Source organism: Pelodiscus sinensis, chromosome 5, assembly GCF_049634645.1.
Source record: "Pelodiscus sinensis isolate JC-2024 chromosome 5, ASM4963464v1, whole genome shotgun sequence".
Classification (NCBI taxonomy): Eukaryota; Metazoa; Chordata; order Testudines; family Trionychidae; genus Pelodiscus; species Pelodiscus sinensis.
The window spans coordinates 16143013-16161044 of NC_134715.1; the positions used below are offsets into that span (position 1 = coordinate 16143013).

The 18032-nt window shown below is 42.0% G+C and overlaps 1 protein-coding gene across 1 annotated transcript in view; it reads left to right on the forward strand.

Annotated features, from left to right (window-relative positions):
• Positions 1-17436, forward strand: part of MMRN1 (multimerin 1) — a 72874-nt gene extending 55438 nt beyond the window's left edge. Inside the window, exons 6-8 of the mRNA XM_014577893.2 lie at positions 3111-5078; positions 14209-14355; positions 16757-17436. Coding sequence (XP_014433379.2) covers positions 3111-5078; positions 14209-14355; positions 16757-17178 — 2537 coding nt within the window. The 3' untranslated portion in view covers positions 17179-17436. The remainder of the gene's footprint in view (positions 1-3110; positions 5079-14208; positions 14356-16756) is intronic.
• Positions 17437-18032: the final 596 nt, after the last annotated feature.

Here is an 18032-nt window from a genome sequence, read left to right on the forward strand (position 1 = left end):
CCTGGCTAGATGAAATCTCACATTACTAGTTCTGTGTCAGATGATCAACATGAATCAGTCTCCTAATCAGGTTGCTCTGATGAAAGTGTTGCCATCAACTGCCTTTATTATCTGTAATTATGAACCTCAAGCCTGGGTTGTTGCTGATCTTCATGCAGGTGCACTTTAGGGAAGCAGGAAACTAGGAACACATCACCACCTTGAGCAGTCTACACAAGGGCTAGAAACAATTGAAGGTCCTGTGGAATGGGGTACATGAGTACTGTTGTCTCCATATCCCCTGTCTTGGTTTTATATCTATTTTCTCCATCAAACTATGCTCTTGCTCTCCCATTTGTTTTTGTTCTTTCTATAATTATAACAGTATATTTATATTCTATTTAAAACACTACATTGACTAAAGTTTAAACAATCAGAAGCCAAAAATGGCAGTTACAAATGGACACGAAAAAGCTTTCACTCTGCCCTCTTTGTGCGTGTAGACTATGATACATGCTATTCCTTTAATGACACAGGTTGAACCATCCTGGTCCAGCACCCTGGGGAGCCACGTAATCCCAAACAAAGGAATTTACCAGACCTGGGGAGGCGTGACCTCCACCGGCTCACCTGCCTGGCTCTGCTGCCTCACAGGGCTCTTCTCCCTACCCCCAGTCCTGTGTGGCAGCAGCTGCTCCCAGGTTCCCTGGCCCCACACGCTGCAGCAGCTGCTCCCAGGATTTCCTGACCCCACCCCCATACCACGCATGACAGTTGCTCCTGGGGCTATCAACCCCCAGGTCACAAGCCCTGCAGGCTGCCGCTGACTAGACTGGCTCTGCTCCCAGCCACTCTCAACCTCTAGGGCATGGGCTTTCTGAACTAGGAACATGTGTGGTCCTGCCAGACCATGGATGTTGCCGAACCAGGGAGTCCTGGACGAGAGAGGTTCAACCTGTAGTTGAAACCGCACAGGGGATTTATAGATGCAGCCTGCAATTAAGCATCCAAACTGGAATTTGGCCAGGAGACTGGATTTAATACCTATAATCTTACTAAAAGAGCCAGGATCTTTGTTGCCACCAATAGCAGGGATCCCAGTTTTACAAATGAACTAACATAACAGCTTTCAGCACAGCCCTGAGGAAAGGGGTTGTATAAGCTGCCCCCCAAGGAGTAGCTCCAAGAGGCAGTGACTGTGACTCAGAGATGGAAAACCTTGTGAAGGCACAATTCCTGCCTTGCAAAAAAAGGGATGGCAGCCCCTGACAGGATGTGGATTGCTCCTGGTGTGCACGGCTAGTTCCCTGGTCTGCAAGCATCTTCATCTTTGCATATGCATCGATAGTGAGCCTCAGGTGGCATGTGCCCTGAATTTGGTCTGTGTCTGCACTGTGAATGCTGATCTGTGCCCCCTGCATAGGAGGGCAGAGCCTAGACTTGTGCTCTTTGCCAATCTGCTTGATAACAGGGTGTGGGGGGATTACTTGACTAGTAGAGGCTGTTCGCCACAGCAGGCAGGTTGATGTGGAGCATGGATTGACCCGGGAAGATAAGGAGACATAGAGTTCCTAACAAATATTTCTTTCTATCGCTCCCAGATTTTCTTTAAAGTGGGCTTCCATCCAAACATTAGCAAAGCTTGATGCTGCTTAGCGTAAGAGACATGATAAGAGTTCCCTGGTCCTCTCCGTATCCATTCAGACCCTGTCCTCTCCTCTCTTTACTCTTAAAAATCTGGAACATTTTCCAAATTTACTGAATCCTGTGTGAAGACACCATCTTAGATATGTGAAATATTTGATTCTTAAACCACATCTTTAATTCTTCACCCATTGGGATTTCATTCTCAGGTTTCTCCGCAGCCTTTTTTCCTGCTGCAGCACAGTTGCACCCAGCAGTTTAGCAACAATGTACTATGTATAAACTCTGCTTGTTTGTGAGGGTGAATAAGGAAGGGGCAGCCCAATGTTCTTCTTTTGCTCTATTATTCTGTGTGTAAAAATCACCCAAACATCTGTGATCTAAGAACACAATAAATGAGTCACTTGCCAGGAGAACTTCCTACTATTTTTTAAACGGCATCGCTTCGTGCTTTTGCACCTACTGCACCACCTCCCAATTAAATCGCTTGGCTTGAAAAAGGCACTAGCTGACCTTTTGACAGCTTCCTTGTCTGAGCATCTGACAAGGTCATTTCACCAGACACACTACACAGCAGGCCTGTTCTTATTTCCTAAAAAGCTACTATTACCAATTTGCAAATAGACACAGAATTCAAGATGGCTTGAGATAAGGAGCTTCTTATGCAGTCAGGCTTTTGTTGCATGAAACAATTTTCATTTTACATCTTAATTACAGCCCAAATAATTTTCAGAAATGACATAGGCAAGAACCAAAAGTACCCGTGGCCATTGCAAACACGTGGCTCCATGTGAAGACCCAGTAAGAGTCATGTGTCCGGCATGTGCTCTTCCTAGGACCAAATTGTGTAGCGCACCAGTGGCGATACTAAAGGCCCTGGCACAGTTGCCCCTCCACCCTGTCGATAGGCCTGCTGCCTATAAGTTATAAAGTGTTGGTAACACTAAAACTAGAAGTATCTATCCCCTCAATCTCAATTCCTTTCCCCCCTTCCATCTCCTTTTATCTATTTACTCCCCATGTATGACAGGATGGCTACAGTAATTTTTCTTTATTTCTGTGATCCATACAGCCAGGGCAAAACAGATATTTCCTTCCATAATCTTCTAAACATGGTAGTTGAGGGGAAGGATAAGATTTTTCTCAGAATAAGCCAAGAGAACACACTTCTCTGTGGTTTTGTTTGGGAGTAGTCTGAGTTAGCAGATAAATGCTGATTCCATACATTCAGCCTCTGATTCCAGGCTTATTGAAATCATTAGTAAAACTCAAAAAACAGTACGGGTCCTCAAAAACCAGCAGGCCAGTTTATTGCTACCACATAAAATTAAATTTACAAGTAAGCAGATCACAATGAGCCAACCATTATACTACACTTGCTTGCAACAGACTGTGTGTACTTGTTAAATGAAAGAATGATGGATGTCTCTAAATCAAAGCCTATTTTGTTATTTGTTTTTTGCTTCTTCTTCTTTTTTTTTTTTTAGGTCTCAAGTCTAAAAGTATTAATGAACTCATCAAAGACCTTATCAGAGAACAATTTAAAGTCTTCCAAAGCGACATGCAAGAGACAGTGGCCCAAATTTTCAAGACCGTGTCTAGTTTATCAGAGGATCTTGAGAGCACAAAAGAATTCGTCAAACAGCTGAATGAGACCCAACAAAAGTTTGCCCAGGAGAAAGAAGACAGGACAACAAACAATGAAATCTTGAAGCTGAAGAGTGATCTGTTACAGATAAAAGAGGAGATGAGCTTTGCTTGTGACAAGCCCATCAAAGAACTACAGGCAAAGCAGAAATCCTTGGAAGTTGACTTGGAGCATGAGCAGTCAAGAAGCACCATTTACTATGAATCTCTGAATAAGAGTCTTACAGAGATGAAAGAGGTCCATGAGCAATTGTTATCAGCTGAACAGATGTCAGACAAAAATGTCCCTCCAATAGATAAAGCCGTGGATGATAATGTTACAGAATATATTCTCACTCTTCAAGAGAAAGTAAAGAAACATGGCCTAATAGTGCTGCAGCTATATGATGATTTAAGAGAACAAGATATCAAGATCAGTAATCTTACTGTAAGATTAGCAATTCAGAGAGATTCTCTTCATACAGAATGTGAAGACATGTTGTCAAAGTGCCAGAATGATTTCCAAACAAAGCTAAAAGGCACAGAAGAGAATGTGCACGTCTTAAACAAAACCCTAGCTGCTATTGTTTTTCCATTGGACAATAAGATGGACAAAATGAATGAGCAAATTAATGATTTGTGTTATGATATGGAGATCCTCCAGCCCTTGATTGAGCAGGGACCACCATTTAGTCTGACAGCAGACTATGAACAGCAAATTGAAGCAGAAGCAATCAGCCGGAAGTTGGAAAACCTAACTACTGTAGTGAACAGTCTGAGTTCCACCATGAAAGAACTTGTCAAAAGTCAGGAGGAACTTAAAAGCGAGGCTCAAATTCGAGATGAAATCTTTGACAAACGTATTAATGAATGCCTCGTGGACCTAGAAGATGGCTTAAATAAAACTATGATCATTCTAAACAATGCTGTTGATTCCATTCAGGATAACTTCGTTCTGAAGGATACTCTAAATGTCCTGCAAAATAAGACTGAGGCCTGTTGTGGTGATGCTGAGAAAATGGACAGCATATTGGCATTTATTCCCCAGTTCCAGCAGATGAATGAGTCCTTTCAGACACTGGTCAATGACAATCAAAGGCACCAGTATACTTCAAAAGTAACTCAGGATCTTTCAGATTTTCCACATGAAGAGTATGAGGGAAAAAGCTTCTCTGGCCTCAGAAAAGTTTACCAGGTTTTAAACGAAACATCATTCAAAATGGCTGAGCATCGACAAAACATCAGTCACCTAGAAGAAATGCTGGTACACTCTTCAGAGGTATCAAAAGATCAAGAAATTCGGCTACAAAGCATAGAGTCAAAAGTAACCAAGCTTTTGACTAATAATTGTGTTTCTCTAAAAAAAGGCAAAGTTGCTTCAACAGAACAAGAACAGCTTCAGACACTGAGTTCAAGACTCAAGACCCTGGAAGCCAAGTCTATCCGTGTCTCAAATAATATCCCTCTTTTAAACAAGACTGCTTATGAAGCTAGGCAGCTGTGTCAGGATGCCTCAGCCAGCATTCAAAAAGTGAATGCTAGTGTACCCCAGTTAATTAAACTTGCTCAACCTGATATCCCACTGCTACAGAGAGGCCTGAAAGAGCTCATAGAATCTGTGTTAGAAATAAAAACAGGGACTGTCCTTTCTAATTTAACCTGGTATGTGGATAAGTCCATGGCTGACGCTCTGAGCAATATTTCCAAACTTCAGAAGCAGATGAAACAGGCTGTAAAAAAACCAGCTGTTGCAAAAAAAGGAACAGTGAATGCCACCACAAGTCTGGCAGGCCGAAGCCAGAGGAACACGGACAATACTGTAGAATCAGGTAATGCATTTTGCACTACTGGGGTCTTTAATGTTATAATAAAGGCTTATGTAATCAGTGTGACTGGCCAAGTCAATTAGCAGCCCCAACAGAATTGGCTGGAAAACTTGACTAAAAATGAATAGGAGTAAATATGCATCAGATCAGTCTCGACATGTCTGTGACAATGGGTGTCTATACACACCAGCTACAATCCTGCAGGGGTCCTGTGCCAGATGACTTGGCTTTATGGGGCTTGGGCTGCAGGGTCATTTAATTACAATATAGATGTTCTTGGCCTCTGAGGATAGAACAAGAAGCAATGGGCTTAAACTGCAGCAAGGGAGGTTTAGGTTGGACATTAGGAAAAAGTTCCTAACTGTCAGGATAGTCAAACACAGGAATAAATTGCCCAGGGAGGTTGTGGAATCTCCATCTGTGGAGATATTTAAGAGTAGGTTAGATAAATGTCTATCAGGGATGGTCTAGACAGTATTTGGTCCTGAGGGGAGGGGAGGGGACTGGACTCGGTGACCTCTCGAGGTCCCTTCCAGTCCTAGTATTCTATGATTCTATGATTCTACGGACGGGAGCCCAGGCTTTAGGGCCACATGGGTGTGTCAACACTGTGGCTCTAGCGCGAAATAAGCTACGCAATTTGAGCTACGTAAATTATGTAGCTTATTTTGAGCTTAATTCTAAATAGACCAATATTCCGACAAGTCCCTTAATCCTTGTGGAATGAGGTTTACCAGGACGTCGGAATAGCATGGCCGTTATTTTTATTGCAATTCGAAATAACGGATGTACTGTAAAGATGCAGCAAATGCTATTTTGGGATACTGGATGTATCCTGAAATAGCACTGCAGTCTAGATGTACCCCATGAGTGGAAGTGTCCCAAAGCTTGGTCTGCAGCCCAAGCCTGAAAGTCTATACCACAGTTAAATGACCCAAATCATTTGAGACCAAATCATTTGGCATAGGTCAGCTACAAGTGTCCAACTGCATTGTAGACATACTCTTAAAATGTATTCGTCCTCTGGAAATGGACTTTCTACAAAAGACCTCCTGATGTCTCATGGTTTAAGATGTAAAAATAAAGATGGATTCATTTGTAAATACCATCCCAGCCATTCTAATTCAAATGTGAATCTGAAAATCAAGTGACAGTCTAGTTAACTCATAAGCTATAAAGATTCTGTAGTTGAATGTCAGAATAAAGGTGTGAAAATCAGAATAGGAATCTAATTTGCTTTTCAAGAGTTTTGTCAGCTTTTCAGTACTAACAGGAGTAAAAAAAATGTAGTATGGGCCCCAGTCTGTAAACACTTACGCACATATTTATGTAAGTAGTCCATTGATTTTATGCGGCTACAGCTAGGTACTTCAAAACATCATTAAGATTTGTAGTGTGCTTAAAGTTAAGTCTATACCTAAGTATTTGCAGGATCAGCGCTCTAGTCTAGTCAGTAAAACTGGCGTGACTGGGTATATCTAGAAAGCAAATCCTGATGATTAGGAAGAGGCCAGTTTTACAAAGGCACTTTTTGGAGAACCACACGTGAATGGTTTCCTAACTTCATGTCAGAAGTCTAATAGCAAAAATAAAAATACAAAATATGAGGTACAATATTGGGCATCAGATTTGACTGAAATTCAATAATACAAACAAATGCTTAGTACATGTCACTTCAGGAAAGTGAAAAAAATTAGAAATAATAAGATGCTGGGTAAATTTTTCAAAAGTGGTTTAGTGACTTAGGAGTCTCTCACATTTATCAATGGGCTCCTAAGTCACTAAGGCGCTTTGAAAAAATTATTAACCGTCTATGCTGGATAGGCAACAGTAAAGAGAATTAAAATGTCCATATTAGATGTCCCTGTTATATGTACAGGCAGTCCCCGGGTTACGTACAAGATAGGGACTGTAGGTTTGTTCTTAAGTTGAATCTGTATGTAAGTCGGAACTGGCGTCCAGATTCAGCCGCTGCTGAAACTGATCAGTTTCAACAGCGGCTGAATCTGGATGCCAGTTCTGACTTACATACAGATTCAACTTAAGAACCCCAGGCATCCCCAAGTCAGCTGCTGCTGAAACTGATCAGCGGCTGATTCCAGGAAGCCCGGGGCAGGGGCTTCCTGTAGTCAGCCACTGGTCAGTTTCAGCAGCGGCTGACTTGGGGACGCCTGGGGCACAGCAGCTGGGGTGCTGCTGGGTTGGTCCAGTAGCGCCGCCGCTCCTCGGCGCTACTGGACCAACCCAGCAGCACCCAAGCTGCTCTGCCCCAGGCGTCCTGATTCAGCCGCTGCTGAATCTGACCAGCAGTGGCTGAATCAGGACGCCTGGGGCAGAACAGCTGGGGCGCTGCCCGGTTGGTCCAGTAGCGCCCAGAGCGGCGCTACGGGACCAATTGGCAGCGCCCCAGCTGCTGTACCACAGGTGTCTGGAGCAAAGCCACGGAGCACGGGGGCAGCGGGACAGCCCAGACGCGCCGTGGCTGTCCGCTGCCCGCGTGCTCTGCGGCTTTGCTCTGCGGCTTTGCTCTGCTTTGCCCCCCCCCCCCCATCCTCCTGGTCTGCAGACCAGGGGGACGGGGGAGGGGGGGGGGCAAAGCAGAGCCAAGCAGAGCCAAGCCGCGGAGCGCGCGATCAGCTGACAGCCCAGATGCTCTGGGCTGTCAGCTGGCCGGGCGCTCCGCGGCTTGGCTCTGCTTTGCCCCCCCCCTCCCGCTGGTCTGCAGACCAGGGGGACGGGGGGGGGGGGGGGCAAAGCAGAGCCAAGCCTCGGAGCGCGTGGGCAGCGGACAACCCTGTCCGCTGCCCACATGTTCCGCCGCTTTGCTTCCTCTCCCTGGTCTGCTGGAGACCAGGGAGAGGAACCCCGTTCGTAACTGCAGATCCGACGTAAGTCGGATCCGCGTAACTCGGGGACTGCCTGTACTTCGGTGTTGGCAAACCTATTTTCATTACTCATTTCCCCTTTTTTTTTCTATCCCATCTTCTCCCAGATCCCTTACTAGGATTTACTAGAGTCTGCATTATATGCAGAATCCTGTCCAGTTTTTTTCCCGTTTGTGGTCAAGTTCCCAGTTTCCACATAGCCATTACTATGGTTAAGCCTATGGTGCAAAAATAATTATTCCTAAATATTCATTTGATTTAAAAAAACAAACTGCAGTTTCCCTCTGTATGAGACTTCTTTGTGGCTGCTTGCAAGTAGTTGAGCTTTATTAGAATGAACACCAAGACCGCAATTTCAGTATTTAAGTGTGTTACTGTTAAGTCCAACTATTCAGCAGTGTTTAAGCGTGTGCTTTGGTTTAAACACACATTAACTCCATTCACCCAAAGATCACAGAATTGGGCCCAAAGTTATCTTAATCTTAGGGGGACAAGTTGATCTTTTATCTGTGAACTGAAAGATGCTAAAAAAAATGCACAGAAATCTGCAAAACCCTTTCCATTAAATAAAAATTAATTTCAATTATTTAGCCTTAGTACAGCAACTTCTTCTGAATCAGCTCTCTTTTCTGTCTGCCTCTGTCATTGCACAAAAGATGGAAATTCAATCAACTTTGATCCTAATTAAAATTAAAGGGGGGATAAAAAGGATACCACTCTGATCCCTCATGTATCTTTCACTTTGTAGGAAACTGTCGCCATGGCCACTGCCCAGAGCATAGGAAGCAGCAGGCTGCTTCAAGAGCTTATTTTTAAGCGTGAATGAATAAATGTCATTCCTATTTATAATTTATCTGACTCTGAATTTTAATAAATAGCTTTCTTGATAACTTTGGATGCATTCTCACTTTTAGTAGAAAGCAGAAATCTTTGCAGATAATAGCAAACGCACTGTTTTCTAAAGTAATTTTTCTATAGAATTTGAAAGTAAGGTTTCTATTAGATTTTCTAATGCTGTTGAGGCTTTAGCATGCTCTGTAGATAACCACTTTGAACTGTCACTAGTTTATTAATGTAGAGTTCTACAAATAGTCTAATTGTCCCTCTTAAACATCTGGTCCACTCTGTCCTGTTCTTTGTGGGATGGATTTTCTCCTCCAAAAAGGCTTCTCTTATCCATGTATTAAGAAACCATACACAGCAATCTATATGTGTCAGTCCCATGAGAGTCTCCAAATACAAATAAAAAACAGCAAATGGTCCGGTAGGACTTTATAACTAACAAAACATGCAGATGGTGTCATGAGCTTTCGTGGGCACAGCCCACTTCTATCTACATGTTTTGTTAGTCTATAAAGTGCTACCAGACCATTTGTTGTTTTTTAAGTTTATCCTGTACAGACTAACTTGATTACCCCCTGAAGCTTCCAAATACAAATCATTAGCATCACTGAGATGCAAATACCTAATTACACATTTTAATAGGTATTAGATGTTTGGGTTTTTTGTTAAATTTTGTGACTGATTGAGAAGCCTAATCCTGCAACTCATATGCAAGTAGGGTCAAATCTCAGTCCCATTGAAGCCAGTGATAGAATTTCCATCAACCTCAATGTGATCAGCATCGGGCCCTACTTAAATGAACGGGCCCTTTGTGACTTACATTAGTTGGTTAGGTCAGGATTTGGTTCTAATCAGGTGAGTAGTTCCATCAAAACCAGTGAGACTACGGTGTGAGTTTGAACTCTGTGTTTGGATAAGTATAGATTTGTAGAACTGATCCCATCATCTTCATGTAGAATGACTGAAAGGAAAGGCCCAAAACTGCAGTTTTGAAACCACTTGTGATTGCAAGTTTACACAAGGAATGCAGAATCAATTCAAGCCCTTTCATTTCATGGTGAATGTAGTGGGAATTTGGTGTGAATGCAAAGTAATTATCAAAGTAACAGTTCTTAGTAACCAACTTCAATGGGATAATAGTCTTTGAGCAAGTGATGTATTTTGTGTGTGTGTGTGTGTGTGTGTGTGTGTGTGTGAGAGAGAGAGAGAGAGAGAGAGGCATAAAGGGTATTTTCTCTTTGTTCTCATCACATGTATCTTTTTTCCATTCCTTCTATCTTGGTACACTCACATGGGCCTGACTAAAGTCACCATTCACAGTTCATCAGAGAATCAAGCACCCAAGATGTTATCGTTTATTGAGGTTTCAATAATATTTCCACTTTATTTCCTCTCTTCCTGCTTATTGATTCTGGCCCAGACTCCTAGAAGCAAGTTGTGTGCAAAAATGGATAACACCAATACAGATTTAATGTTTTTGTCTTTCAATAAGTCATATCAGATCATTTAATTTTAATGCACAATTCCCATTTGTCCCATTAGGGATGGGATTCTCAAAATGAGAGTTTGACGGTTTGTAGATGTGGAAGTAGAGATCTATTTTGGGCCACATTTAACTGATATATGTAAATTCTGACTCTTCCTGACAGAAATGTTAAGCTTCTATTGTTGCTTTATCATTCAAGCATGCAGTAAAATAAGCCCAATTGTATTTTGCATTGCGTATTTTAATTGCAAGAGACTGATCATTATTTTAATTCAATTTGACTCTTCATACTTCAATTGTGCATATTTAGTTTGATAGAATAAGAGACAGATGAAATTTTGTGAATTTTTTGAAAAGAGACAAAATTTAGTGCTCACAAAAGGTAATGAAAGTCCTGGAGACTCACATTTTCTCTTTTAATAAAGAACCAGTAAGGATAGATTTACTGCCGTACAAGCAACGTCTCAGCCACAAGGCCAATGTGCTTCAACCCTGAATGCTGCAGTTGAGGTGAGAGCATCATTCCAGGCAGCTCCATGCCCATGTAGTCTTTGGTCTTTCTTCTGAGACTGTCTACAGGGGAGTCAATAAATCTGTGGGTTTTGTTCTATGGTGTCTTTGCCACTGGATCGAGACCAGGAACTCATTTCACCTATGCCACTGAAGAGACACTACTTTTATCTCTGTCAGACTGGGCCAGTTTAACATAAGAACAGACATACTGGGTCAGACCAAAGGTCCATCTAGCCCAGTATCCTGTCTGCCGACGGTGGCCAATGCCAGGAGCCCCAGGAGAAATGTCTAGAACAGGTAATCAATAAGTGGTCCATCTCCTGTTGCCCATTCCCAGCTACTCTCAGATTCAGACTACTGAACTAATAGCAACTCTGTTGTGGTATGGCAGCCTATGGGTGTATCTAGACTACTTGGTTCCATTGACAGAGAAATGTAAAGTAGTTTACTCGTCAGAGTCAATGAAGAAGGGATTTCACAAGGTTTACAGGAGCGGTCGACAAAGGCTTCCCTTGTCGACCGCGCCGTGTCTAGATTGCTGACCTGTGCAGGATCAGATGATTGTCAGCACAGCACGGTGGCCATTTTTATTTTAACGAAGTGGGGATTATTTAAATCCCCACTTCATTAACTGTATCAAGTAAACTACTTTGCATGGCTCCATCAATGGAGCCATGTAGTCTAGACGCACCCTATGAGAGTGTTAAAGAAATAACTCACGATAATCCCAAACGCTGCCTACCTTATAATGGTTGCAGGTAGTTAGACAGTCACAGTGACTGAAAACCAAGCATTGAGAAATTATTTATAAATGCCTTCTTCTTAAGCCATTCCCAAATTAAATAATTGGACTCATGCCTTTCCATAAACAGGCCAGCTGCAATAATCTCATCCCTCAGATTATTAAATATCTGATTTCTTTCTAAACTGCACCTCAGTGGATACTGATAGAGTTTCATTACTTGTTTGAAGATTTATTTGTACCACAAGCAGAAGACTGTTCCCTATAGAGAGACTGTGGCTGTGTGCCTTTGCTAAGAGTAGTAGAACTCTGCCTTAATACCACATCTGCCCTCCATTCCACTATGCTGCATGTAACTGTAGCCTCATTTTTCTTATCCTGTGCAGTTATTCCTGACATTTAAACCTTTAATTTATCTATCCTTGTCAAGTCTCTCTTCCACTTCCCAGGCCTGGTGACTCGCAAAGACTTAAATAAAAAGAGATGTGCTCCAAGGTATTTCCCTAAGTGAAGTCTGTCTGCAACTTTACTCCATTCAGAGGATGTGTGAAGAGATATCACATAGGGCTGAATGATGCAAGGGAAAGAAAAATATTTGGTGGCTTGACAGGGTCGTAGTGTGCTAGAAGCACAGCATAGAGATGACAGTGTTGCAGCAGACAGCTAGAGGACAAGCGCCTTCTGGGAAATTCCTCATTTTGTAGGGATCATTTAATAACTTGGCTTGGCCCTCTCTAGCAATTGGAGGCCCAGATGTTTTGCTGCTATATACTGATGTAACTCCATTGACTTACGCCAATATATATCAGCTGAGGGTCTCTCGTGATGAGTTTAATGTCTTTTGCCACAGTACACATGCTCCTCTCTTTGCAGATCTTTAACCAGCCTTTTCCTCCTTCTTCCTGTCTGCTTCATTGATGTATTTATTCTTTCTGGTTGTCCCCAGCCGCGAGGCACAAACAGAGGCCAGTTAACAGGCTGAGATCTGTTCAGCATCCCATGCACACTGGGCTGCCCACTCAGAGCAGCTGGTACTTTGGAACTATGCCACAATCAGCCATGTTTCCTTACACATAACAAAAGCTGAGGGGCTAAGCAGTTGTGAGAGTCTGAGAAATGCGAGTCAAGAGTCACTTCAATTAAATCTAGAGCAAAGTGGTTATCCAGGCAGGAGCAAACAAGTGCTTCATCTTCAGCTGCTTGTCTTCTGACTTTTGACACTGCAATCTTACATTGCTTTATTTCAGGCACTCTTGTGATGGATTCTCACTGTAGGATGGATGGATACTCACTGTAGGAAAAAATTACATGCGACATATAGGAACCTTTTTGGTATTTCAGGCCACAAGTCTGATCAGTCTAAACTCAATTCAAGAGGCATTGCACAAGGAGAAAAAAGCTTTAACATTCTGTTCAATGAAATAAAATTCCTCATATAAATAATGTGACTAAATGCAGTAGCACTTGAAATGACTGTGCTGGAAAGTAAAAATACCTCCCTCGCTGTCATAGAGTTATCTGTGGAAAAAGACAATACAACACTTATTCTGGCAATCAGAGCTTATTTGAAAGGACCTTTCATCTCCAAACTACCCTTTTAAATTTACCAACCTTTTCATGCACACCTGGAAGTTGTCCAACTTGCTATTTTTTCATAGGCTTATGCATAATTTCAACTGCTGGACTCCGCTCTTAAGGCCTGAGTCTGTTGTACAGTGTATGGCTCAGACCAATGCACTGCATTACAGCAAAGAAATATTCTCTAAAGCTCTTGACTTTGATTGACCAAAATAATAGTAGAAAAATGAACAATTTAAGGTGTCTCAGTAGCTCTTAATATTCATCACTTTCCATTGAATAGTACAAACCTTTTACATTCTTTCATTTCTGGGACACATTTTCAAAGCAGCCTCTGTGGTTGCATGTCCAAAACTGCAGACATCTAGCTGAATCCTGCTGATTTTAAGATAGGGATACCTAGCAGAGCTCCAAGACATGAGAACTCGATGCCCATCTTGATCCAAAATAATCCATATTGGGTGACTTCTGCCACCAAATGGTGTGGTGAGCAATGAACGCCGTCCCTGTGGTGGCTTGCGGTGGACCACCAATATGTCTACTCACCATCCCCTAATTGCAAATTTGTTAGATGACTCCAAGCCATCCACCCACAGAAGGTAGGATTGTAACATCTTCCATCTTATCTTATCTGCCAACCTTGACAAGAGAGTAAGGTGATAAGAGTGTGTGTGTGTGCGTGTGAGTGTGTTCGCACGTGCATGTGTGTGCGTGTGCACATGCATGTATCAGAGAAAGAGAGAAGAGATAGAGAGAATGTTTCTGGAACCCACTGACTGGAGTGAAAATAATGAATGGTCCTGCAGCACTTTAGAGACTAACAAAAAAGTAGATAGTTTCATGGAGTAAAAATGTGTAAGCTGAACAGGTTGACTGACTGCTAAAGTCCTGTGCTGACTGAACCTTCTTGGAGTCTTGTTTGTTTGTTTGTGTCCACACACAAATTCAGAAGGGGAATTTCACCTGATTTTGAGTAGGGATGAAAAAGTTTTGCATGGGCCTAGGTGAGAGCCAGTGGGAGCCATTGTAATTAACTTTTGTAAATATATCGATCATATCAATTCAGTTTTTTCCCCTTTAACATAGGTGAATATGTGGGCTGCACTAGCTCTCCCTGTCAGAATGGAGGAACCTGCATCAATGAAAAGCAGAGTTTTATTTGTGCTTGCCGCCACCCCTTTGGAGGAGTCAACTGCAGTATGAAGTTGGCGGATGAAAATGCTGTGACTGTAGGTAAGTATGGTGCAATGGGTTGGATAACAGAAATCTCCACAGGTTTATCTCCCAGCCACTGATGCCTGCCTTCCTGCACTCTGGGGTTTCCCACCATTCTGTCCACTGGGTCAGATGCACTGGTATTCCCCAGCCAACACACAGAGTTAAGGTTACCACACACCCCTCACCCCCCGCAGAGCAACACAGTCAGTGAACCAGCCCAGCTCTGGGAGAACTCAGCTATAAGGCAATTGATTAATGCCCAAGAAACCAACCTTCAAAAGGAACCAAAATTCCAAATAAACCTGACTTACCTTGGGTACTACTAGACTGGTGGGTTTTTCCGGGATACCTCCAGTATCCCGGAAAAACTCCGCCATGTCCAGGGAATACATTTGCTCTTCTGCTTTTTTTTGCAGAAGAGCAAATGCGCTCTTTCGGGCAGTCCTGTATACCTCATTCTACAAGGAATAAGGGTTCCTCCGAAAGCCCGTCTAGATGGGGCCTAATGGTGGAAAAGCCTTTTCCAGAAAAGCGATTGGAAAAAGCTACGCAAATTGTGCTCCACAATTTGCGTAGCTTTTTCCAAAAAATGGTGATAGCGTAGACCTAGCCCTTCTAAAAAAGTTTTGCACAGAGAATGCTGATAAAAAATTGCTCCCTTTTATCAGTGAAAGAGAGATGTGTACAGTGGTTGTTCCCTCCAGGTAAAAATTAAACTTAACAAAACAAAGACTTGACTGCTTTCTATTCCTTAAATAGACTTTTCCCCAGGGCAGGAACTTTTTGTTCAATCTCCCCATTACCATGGAAAAATACCCAATTCAAGATGGATTCCCAGTATCAAGTGTCATGGTCATATGTCTTTCTAGGACCAATCGCAGTTTGATCTTATAGGGAAAATAAAACCACTCACAGGTCATTGGTGTACTGAGCCATTAAGTTCCTAAAGTATCACTAATGGCCTTCATTAACACATTTAGAATTAAAAACAGATTCACACTTCATATTTCTAATTCCATGTACAAGAATGATATGTGCACAAAAATGGGATATACAGATCCAGCAGTTTGTAACTTTAAACATGGTATTTTACATGACCTATTTTGCATAAAGAATCTTTTGTATTCATATTCATAAGCCAATTTTCATAAAGCATGGGGGCGTGACATACGGAATGTAGCAAGGCAGCATACTAGTGCATGTGAACATTTTGTATCATGCACTAATCAGCCAACATTTGCTGACATAATACACTGTCTAAATTTTTTGTGGCCCCTTCTAGAGACTGGTTCACAGAGCATAAGGGCCTACTAATGCTACCATTGAAAATTACTCCTTCAGCTCAAGTAACAGAGTCCTGTGTTTTAGCACTGAACGACTTAATCCCTACTGATGACCAATAATCCCCTATTTTAATATGGCCCACATCACAAGGTTTAAATTGGTCTTGGTCATAGGCCCACCCACAAACCCACACAGGTGGATTGAACACACAGGTTACTGGGGAAGGTGTTAGAAATGTATTTGAACATGCTGGCATGGAATTTTGTTACAGATTAGTAAAATTTCATCACTGGAAAATGATGGGCCCAGCATTTCTTGGGGTGTGCTGCTGCCACTATCTAGTTCTGAGCCTGGGGCCAGATCTTCAGCCAGTCAATCAAATCAGAGGAATTACTAAGACACCTCATGATCTGGACTGTGCCACATAAATGCTACTGGTAACTAGGACAGCAGAAACTATGTATGTTCAGCCAAGCTTAAAAATAAATAAATAGACATTTTACATCCAAGCCACATGAAATGTGATTTAAATTCTGCTCACAGCAGCTATTTGGCTGCTTCTCATTCATGACTACATATGAATAGTGAGTAAAATCATTTTTACAGTTCAGGGATATTAGTGTGTATGCTCAGTTGGAATGGAAAAAAACATAAATTCTTATTTCCCCCATTTGTTATCAAGAGTGCTAAATCTCTCCCATATTTGTCTAGGGCCCGTGAATATAACTCCTGGCTTTAGAACTCCCCATATACACTAAAAAATTGTGGCATAGGGAAAGAAAGAGACCCTGTAGAAGGAGAAAGAGGAAATAGAAAAGCTTTTCTTAATAATAATGCAGTACAGTCAAGAATGAGGTTCCCGTGCTGTTTCTGACATATAGCTTTTGTAGGTGCACTTGGCACTAATTGTGGAGGAAACTGAATTTTCTGCAGTGCATAGGGATTCATTTTGTTTCTGTTCTAGCTGCTGAAGCTACTTAATGAGATGCCTTAATGTCTCTACACTGTGTCTGTTTCAATTCCTACTTGAAACTGTAGCATAACAGTATGGGTCCTCTTTAATTATGCAACACATGTGGAATAGGAGGGAAAGATGAAGAAACATATCAAAATTATGCTTTACTCTTTGCAGATTTTTCCAAAGGATCTTACAGATATGCACCTATGGTGGCTTTCTTTGCCTCTCACACCTATGGGATGACTACTCCTGGCCCCATCAGATTTAACAATCTGGATGTCAACTATGGATCTTCCTATGTCCCAGCAAGTGGAAAGTTCCGTGTTCCATATCTTGGGGTATATGTTTTTGAGTACACCATTGCATCATTCAGTCCTCGCATCTCTGGCTATTTAGTGGTTGATGGACTAGACAAACTCGCTTTCCAATCTGAAAATGTCAGCGGTAACAAGTACATTGACAAGGTAATAACTGGGCATGCTTTACTAGAGCTAAACTACGGTCAAGAAGTCTGGCTCAGACTGGCAACTGGCTCCATCCCAGCTAAGTATCCACCTGTCAGTACATTTACTGGTTACTTGTTGTACCGTACATAAGTCAGCCATAAATGCAAAATACCATTTGAATGAAGCAGTTTGAAGAGTTATTTATCTGTACCTTGAATAGCCTCCTCTCCTGCAATTTAAATTCCATCGCATAATACTGGTTCTCTCTAAGAAAGTTGTTCTCCTCCAGCAGGACAGGTGGAATTTTAAGAGCCCAGGGGCTTGATTCTCCACAACCTTGTTCCTTGTATGACCATTTACTCCAGTGACAAGAGAGTCCACAGGGATATTAATATGAAAAAAAAATCACAAATGTAAGTGAGTGGAAGCTTCTGAACTGATCATGTTTTATGCTCACATACCATGCTCACTGTATGTCTACTTTTACAAGGCAGTGAAAAATCAAACCCGAGGTTTGGATGCGTTGGGTCAAATTTTGCCCTGATTTTCCCTGTGCAACTCCCTGTACTCCAAAGGTGTTGCATAGGTTTGGCAGCTCAGAATTTGAGCTCCTCTTTAGCTTCTTGCATCAAGTTAAAAACTATGTCTATTTTCTTTTTGGCCTTATATAATTTGTGAGTATCTTTATATTTTATCTTTATAAATTAATTTCATACTCAGACAGAAGTTATGGGCTTGATACAGAAGTTATTGAGTAAAGTTCTTTGTCCTAAATTATACAGGAGGCCATGCAGAATAATCGTAGTGGTCCTGGCTGGCCTTGAAATCTAAGAATGAACAGACAAGATTTTGTTTGTTAATGCAAATCAAGATGGGTTCCTTCTGTCTGAGCCAGTCCAAATTGATCTAATGTGGTAAAGCAGCATAATACAAATTAGTGTATGTATCCAAATACATAATGGCTTCATCTAAACTGCAGGGTTTTTGCACAAGAAGCCTTTTGT